This window comes from Rhinatrema bivittatum, chromosome 1 (genome assembly GCF_901001135.1).
Source record: "Rhinatrema bivittatum chromosome 1, aRhiBiv1.1, whole genome shotgun sequence".
Lineage (NCBI taxonomy): Eukaryota > Metazoa > Chordata > Amphibia > Gymnophiona > Rhinatrematidae > Rhinatrema > Rhinatrema bivittatum.
Genome location: NC_042615.1, coordinates 164607096 through 164614961, shown reverse-complemented (window position 1 = coordinate 164614961; position 7866 = coordinate 164607096). Strand labels below are relative to the sequence as shown.

The window sequence follows — 7866 nt, the reverse complement described above, 5'->3', positions numbered from 1 at the left end:
GGGGGGGCCTCCTGACCCCCACAAGACTTGTCAAAAGTCCAGCGGGGGTCCGGAACAACCTCCTGCAGTCGAATCGTGTTGGTCTATGGCCGCCGCCATTTTGCGCCGCCATTTTGCAAAATGGCGGCGCCATTCTGCGCCGGCTGAAGACAACACGATTCAATTGCAGGAGGCCGTTCCGGACCGCCGCTGGACCCCCAGATAATTTAAGGCATTTGGGGGGGGGGGTTCGGGAGGGTGGGGGGTTTAATTTAAAGGGTCGGGGGTGGGTTTTAGGGGGTTTTAGTGTGCCGGTTTTCCTGCCCTCCCCCTTCCCCCGATTTAAGATTTTTTGACGATAAATCGGGGGAATTGGTATTGTATCGTGGCCCTAACGATTTTTGACGATTTAAAATATATCGGACGATATTTTAAATCATCAAAAAACGATTCACATCCCTAATGCCTAGTGGTTAGAGCAGTAAGCCTAGAGCCAGGAAAGTCAGTGTTCTAACCCTGCTTCTTCCACTCATGCTCTTTGTGACTTTGTGCAAATCACTTCATCCTCTATTGATTTAGGTACAAACTTAGGAACCTATCTACTAAAGGTTTAGTAAATAGGGTCTTTAGATTATATGCCCTCTTTCAAATGTACCTAAATTTGTAATTCAGCTTGAGCTAGATTTGGAAAGGCAAGACATTAGATCTAAAATTCAAATCCAGAAGAATAAATAAACTGATTTCCTGGCACCTAGGTAGTGAAGAAAGACTCCCTGATATAGACAAGTGCAGCCTGTTGGATGCCATTATACTTGTTTGCCTTCATCTCAGAAGTCAAGTAACAGGGAGGTACTGTGTGGGCAAGCATTCAGCCTGGTAGTCTACTGGCAATGTGATGGAGAAAAACATTACACTGTGGGGATAACTGTACAGAGGATAGGATAACAGGAAAAAAAAATAACCCTCCACCATCCATTAGTGGACTCTTCTGGTTCATAGATGGGTTTGTTGACATCACTAAAGCTGGTGAGCTGATAAAGCTGCATTCAAGGGTTTGATTATGATTCTGTGGCTTTTATGGGTAGGGGAAAATGAAAGTGTAATCAGAAAATAAATTCCAAAATAAATATTATAACCTTTCCTTTGCAATTTGGAATCTAGACTCATTCTCAGACTGTAAAATGTTCATCTCTAACTGCTCTTTACTTACGATTATACTGTTAATGTGTTCATAATAGATAATGAGATGCTTCCTAGCCCAAGTGAACAGAGCTGCTTTCTTCCTTAGCCATAACTAGGTCTGATTTTCTGGATATTCATCAGCCTAAATTGCACCCATTTGGTCCAATAACTCAGTTAATTTGCATATTATGGTTATCCTGAAAACCTTTAGGACTCTGGGGAAGAAGCCGCCTACTCTTTGATCTGCCCTCTTGCAAAAAAAAACAAACAAAAAACCCCCAAAAACTCCTAGAAATACAGAGTAGGAACTTGTTAAATCCGGGGCAGTAAAACCGAATTACAATGACTGTCAAAACAAATGTAATCAGTAAAGGTAAAAAGTACAAGCCATTGTTTCTGAGGCTAGAGTGGCCTGAGGATGCAGCAGTGACTGTGATGTGCACTTCCCAATTACGAGAGCCTTGGTGTCCTACTTGGGGGGGGGGGGGGGGGAGAAACACCAATTTAAAGCTAAGTGTTTCAATTTGTTGAGCTAATCCCATCTAAAAAGCCGTATCCTACAAACTCGTACAGACAGAATGAAGGGGAACACATGCATCTTATCTCCTCGCCATCCGTGATGTGAACCGAAAGAAAATGAGTTGATCAGAGAAAATACAAAACACTTTTTCGCATTAAGGAGGCCCGCCTCTCGAGGCATGGGCCGTATAACTGGGCAGACGTGCGGCAGGCAAGAGGGAGGGGGGCACAGCCTAGGTGCGGAGAGGGGCGGACAAGGGGATTAGGGGCCAGTTCAAACCTGGGCATGAGCCAATGAGACAAGGAAGGCGGCGTCTCTGAGCTCGGGTACTTCGAGGTAGGGCGGGGTGGGGGAGCACATTTGCAGCCTGGAAGCGAGAGCAACAGGCTGCTCTCAGCACGGCTGTGCTGTAACAGGCTGATCTCAGCACGGCTGTGCTGTAACAGGCTGCTCTCAGCACGGCTGTGCTGTAACAGGCTGACCTCAGCACGGCTGTGCTACAACAGTTTTGCTTTTACTTTCACTTTGCCTCCAGCACGGCTGTGCTGTAAGAGGAGCAGATCAGCTAAAGGAGCAGGAACGATTTCTTTGATTACATCATTGGGTAAAGTACATAGATTTTGTGGCTTATAGGCAAAATGTTGAGAATATTAATGGTAATTTTGTGTTGCTAAGGTCTGGAAGGTATGCTCACCCCCCCCCCCCCCCTTTTGCATTGAACTGGCTCTGCATTACCAGTACTTTATTTAATGAAAAGGCTTTGAATGCAGGGCTGCTTCTGCCTGGAATGTTATTTTATTTAAGGAAATGCCTTAGCACATGGCTGGTTATATATATTTTAACTAATATATATTTAGTGAAACGCCATGGGCACATGGCCACACTTTACCTGTTATTATATATATATATTTTATGAATTCATGGCTGGCTTTCAGCACAATGCTTGCTCTGCATGTTGCTGTATTTATTGAAAGGGCAGCGAGTGCAGGGCTGGTTAATTTTCACTTGTAGCCTCTTAAGAAACGCCATTGAAGGGGTCTACACATGGTGAATGCATAGGTGGTTAGAGCACATGGCTGGCAGTAGCAGGCTTGGTAGCTCAGTGGTTAGAGTACTGATCTTGTAGGCTTTCTTGCTTTACTTTAAAATCGATGTTTTCTATGTATTGCTTTACCCCTCGCTCTCTAAATTGCTAGGAAGTGGGCAGGCTTCATGTCTACCATGCTACCTCAACATCCTGTGGATGTGCTTTGTTATACCTAAGTAATCTGACAATTAAAAAGTAGCCAGCATCCCGTAGTTGGGAATTCTGATGATATGTCTATGGGACAGCGGTATGGCATTTGAGTGCTCAGCCAGGTTAACAGGATGTTTTTTATATTAATCCTAAAGGTGATATTTAGTATTCGGTTACCATTTAAGGGACAGCTGTCCCATGTGCACGTTTATACTGAATTATACGGGGTACAGGACCCTCAGCTTGATAGATATGATTTAGGCTGCGCTATGCAGCTCTATACAAAGTAAATTAAAATATTAATGAAAGATTGGCTTACATCTTAGCATGGTATTGTGGTTCCCATGGGAAGGGCTTGCCAGCAGAGGTCAGCACATGGCAGCGGCCATTTTGGGAGGTCAGCACATGGCAGCGGCCATTTTGGGAGGTCAGCACATGGCAGCGGCCATTTTGGAGGTCAGCACATGGACTTTCAGGATTTTCTTTTTCTATTACTTTCCTTTTACTCCCCAGCCCCCCCCCCCCCCATGCGCCGGCACTCCCGCCTCCCCACAGAGTCCGGCCGCCCCTCGCCCCCCCCACCTTCCTCAGCTGCCCCCACCCCCATCCTATTCCCGTCCAGCCCCCCCAAACTTGCCGGGCCCAAACGTGCGCGCTGCCCCCTCCCCCACCCACCCCCCTTAGCAGGTGTGCGCACACTCACGTTTGGCTACCTATTCATATGCCCCCCCCCCCCCCCAAACTGTGCGGGATCTAACCATTTAATATGTCTACACAGCATGGCTACCACTCAGTTTGCTATGGCTTTTGCCCCGTCCGCACTTATGCCGGACCAGGCTCAGGCTCTAGCCAAGCGAGCACGTCGGAAGCCAAGCAAATTGCAGGAAAACTTCGCGGCAACGCCAGAAGTCGAAAAACGTAAGACCAAGACACAGAGGAATAAGAAGAGGAAATCCGCAAGCACACGACAACCGTGTAGCATCAGCCATTTGGGCTGCTATGTACCGGAGCAGCCCCCTCCACGGGGCATGACCCCTGCAGCACCGACCCCTGCAGCACCGCCACGAGAGAACTTCGGCAATGTTACCGAACGACAGCTGCGTCAGCTCATGGACCAAACCTGGTCAGCGGCTGCTATCCATGGCACGGACAGGGTGAAGGCAATGCTGGATGCCAACGCATACCACTAGCCCATCCCCTGGCTCAGTGCCCATCGGTCCACAGCACGGTGCAGCGGGCAGCTCCAACAGTTCAGCTGGCAACACCCAGCCACCAGCACGTCAACAGACAGCTCATGGACAACACGGGCAACCGCAAGAAGGACAGAACTGTGAGTACCCTGATTTAAATCGGGGCCAGGGTAATGTGCAGGTACCCCCAACACAGCCCAGTTACCCACCACCAAGGAATGGCAGCGAAGTGTGGCTGGAGCCACAAAGCGCTCCTACTGACAATTTCGCTGCTATGAAAGCTATTTTCGATAACTGGCATGGGCAGGGTAATGCTAACACTAGCCCAACACAGGAAACAGGGCAGTCAGGACGACCCATGGGGGATATTTTACTTGTGACACCAACCCCAGCCACAGCTACAGCTGTTGGAACACCAACCACAGCTACAGCGGTTGGAACAACGGTGGGTCAGCTGGGGACCAATGGGCACAATACCACTGGTAGCTCAGCCACGAATGGCAATAACGCTGCACAATACACATGTACAGTGGGCTCACTAACCGCGCATGTGTCAGAGGCGTTAAAAGAGAAAATATGGCGCAGCGAATATGTAGATATATTCGAGCTGCTCAGGAAAGAAGGGGAGGGTTCCGATCCCAAATGCCACGAAGCGTGCAAACTCAGCTAGGGAGAAACCCTGCATCGCTAAGACACTAGCTAATTGGTCAGCAGGATTCAGAATTCTGTCATCCATCATAGGTCAAAAATTTCCTGAAAAATGTTGCTCCTTAATTGCTTACCAGGACGTCATTTGTGGTGCTTATCGCACGTATGGCGGTACGGCTTGGTTGGAGTATGATGAGCAGTTCAGAAGGAATATGGCTGTGAACCCAGGTTTAGAATGGGATCGCAAGGATATTGACCTCTGGCTCTCAAATCACACCGTACCGACAGGTGCAGGAGGTTGTCCCTGGCTTCGCTGGCAATGCATACCAGCCGAGTACATGGTTAACTCCTCGCCAACATACTTTTACGGGAAGATTTCCATTTCGGCAAGGTCAGCCCTTTCGTCAAGGGCAAAGGTGGGGGCAAGCCACTAGATTTAGGGGTGGGGGGACTCCCATCTGTAGGCTGTTCAACTCTGGTTTTTGCAGATTCGCTGCTGCCTGCAAATTCAGGCACGCCTGTATGGGATGCTGTGTAGGCCACCCTCAAACAAAATGCTCAAGGGGAGGAACCATCCCCCACACAGAGCAACAATAAATTCATTAGAGCACCTACCCCCATTAAGATACATAGCTTGCAGGTCTGTTTAAAGGGTTATCAGCCCAAGGAGGCCAGATGGCTATACGAAGGGTTTTCCCAAGGTTTTCATATACCTTTCATGGGGCCAGAAACCGCCACAGAGGCTAAGAATCTCTTATCTGCGAGGAATAATGAAGAGGTCATTGCACTAAAGATCAAAAAAGAAAGCGACATGGGTAGGGTGGAAGGCCCATTCAAGGACAAACCTCTACCTCATTTTAGGATTTCCCCTCTGGGGGTGGTTCACAAAAAAGAGCCAGGGGAATTCCGAATGATTCACCATTTATCCTTCCCAGAGGGTGGGTCAGTGAATGATTACTTGGACCCCGAAGCATGCTCGGTCGCCTACGCCTCAGGCATTAGACATGGTGAGGCATTGGGGGCAAGGGGCATGGTTGGCAAAAGCCGACATTGAATCAGCCTTCCGCTTGCTTCCAATACATCCAAGCTGCTTCCATCTGTTGGGGTTTCAATTCCGAGGTAAATATTACTTCGATAAATGCCTCCCGATGGGCTGCTCTATATCTTGCGCCTACTTTGAGAGGTTTAGCACATTTGTGCAATGGGCTGTAGAGCAGGACATCGGGAAAGGGAAAATCATACACTATTTGGATGATTTTCTGTTTACCGGCCATAGGGACACACAGGCCTGTGCGCAAGCCCTCGAAGCATTCACCCGGAAAACTGACGAATTAGGCATTCCGCTAGCTAAGCACAAATCAGAAGGACCGTCACAAAAATTGTCATTTCTCGGTATCGAAATTGATACTCTGCAAATGGTCACACGCCTACCGCCCGCAAAAATAGAAGCGTTACGTGCCAACATATCTACTACCGAACAATCACGCTAAAACAAATGCAGTCACTCATTGGTCACCTCAATTTCGCTTGCAAGATCATGCCCATGGGTCGCCCCTTCATGAGAAGATTGTCCCAAGCCACAGCAGGTATTCGCAGGAGCCATCATTTCATTAGAATCACCAAGGAGCTCAGGGAGGACCTCATAGTATGGAAGACATTCCTAGGGGAATATAATGGGCGGACAGTTTGGAGGGACCCAATCATGACCAATAGGGAGCTGCAGCTCTACACCGACGCAGCGGGGAGCGCTGGATTTGGGGCCTATCTGGCTGGGAAATGGTGCGCGGAACGATGGCCAGTACAGTGGGAAGCCATGGGTTTACTCAGAGACATCACTTTTCTCGAATTGTTCCCCATTGTTGCAACAATACACATGTGGAAAGCATGTTTCCACAACAGAAGAGTGGTTTTTTGGTCAGACAACATGGCGGTTGTACAGGCGAAAAATTCTCTCACCGCTCACTCCCCTAGGGTCATTAGGCTATTGCGGGATTTAGTACTGCTCTGCCTGCGCATTAACCTGGTCTTTAAGGCTAAGTACGTTCCGGGGGAAGCTAACGGCATCGCTGATGCATTGTCTCGTTGTCAGTGGTCTCGTTTCAGATTCCTGGCCCCGGAAGCAGAGCATCACCCTTATCACGTCCCTCCGCGGATTTGGGAATTAGGGTGCCCGGAATCGCCTCCATATTGAGATCGGCTCTGGCAGAGTACGGGGAGAGCATATGCACGCGGCTGGAGCCTGTTCCAAAAATTTTGCCAATCAAATAACACGCAAGTTCAGGGGACAATGACAGAGAGAAATGTAATGACAGAGAAATGTAACAGTTCTTGCTCTACCTCAAGAACTCGGGAGTATCAAGAGCACAGGCAGGGCAACATGTAGCTGCTATTGTTTTCGTCTCCAAACTGTGGGGGATAGGCTCAATTAGCAACTCCTTTCTCATAAAAAAGATATTAGAGGGTTGGCGGAGACAAGAACCAGTTAGAAGGGACGCCAGAGAGCCTATCACAATCACACCAATGCTGCTACAAGCACTGGTAAAGGAGCTCCCCAGCCTAGTTTGGGACAATTATGAGGTAAAGCTATGGACCGTGGCTTTTTCACTAATGTTCTTTGGTGCATTTAGAAACAGCGAGCTTATCCCGAGGGCAAAGGTGACCACCAGGGCATCGGATGGGGGTCTCCTGATAGAAAACATAAGGCTGTTTAATGAGACAGTACAGATCTTTCTCAGGCGAGCAAAAACTGATCAACGGGCAGTAGGTCGCTGGATTACATTATACCCTGCTCATACGGGGGTGATATGCCCCGTAAGGGCTACAACAGAATACCTCAAAGTACGCCCGCTGGGGGGAGGGCCCTTTCTAAAACACAAAGATGGCAACGCGCTATCGCGTTACCAGTTTATCAGTATGCTACGCAAAGGCTTGGAAAAGATAGGGGAAGACGCGGGAGCTTATCACACACATTCATTCCGAATAGGCGCAGCATCCTTCGCCAGCAGCGGTTTAAGCGAAGATCAAATTAAGGCGCTAGGGCGGTGGAAATCCGGTAAATTCAAAAAATACATACGACCCAATAACCAGACAGCCCAATGAACAGTCTCACT

General features: G+C 48.5%; 1 protein-coding gene across 1 annotated transcript; it reads left to right on the top strand.

The window, feature by feature from the left end:
- Positions 1-5301: 5301 nt before the first annotated feature.
- On the top strand, positions 5302-7063 carry LOC115084571. Its single transcript, XM_029589603.1, has 2 exons — positions 5302-6148; positions 6268-7063. Exons 1-2 carry the CDS (start codon positions 5707-5709, stop codon positions 6945-6947), a joined length of 1122 nt encoding a protein of 373 aa, XP_029445463.1. The 5' UTR covers positions 5302-5706; the 3' UTR covers positions 6948-7063.
- Positions 7064-7866: the final 803 nt, after the last annotated feature.

Excerpts from the sequence above, each read along its gene's own strand:
- LOC115084571 (XM_029589603.1), top strand. The coding sequence starts at position 5,707 with ATGATTACTTGGACCCCGAAGCATGCTCGGTCGCCTACGCCTCAGGCA. Across the intron at positions 6,149-6,267 it reads ACAAAAATTGTCATTTCTCG|GTCACCTCAATTTCGCTTGC; the intron begins GTATCGAAATTG and ends AGTCACTCATTG.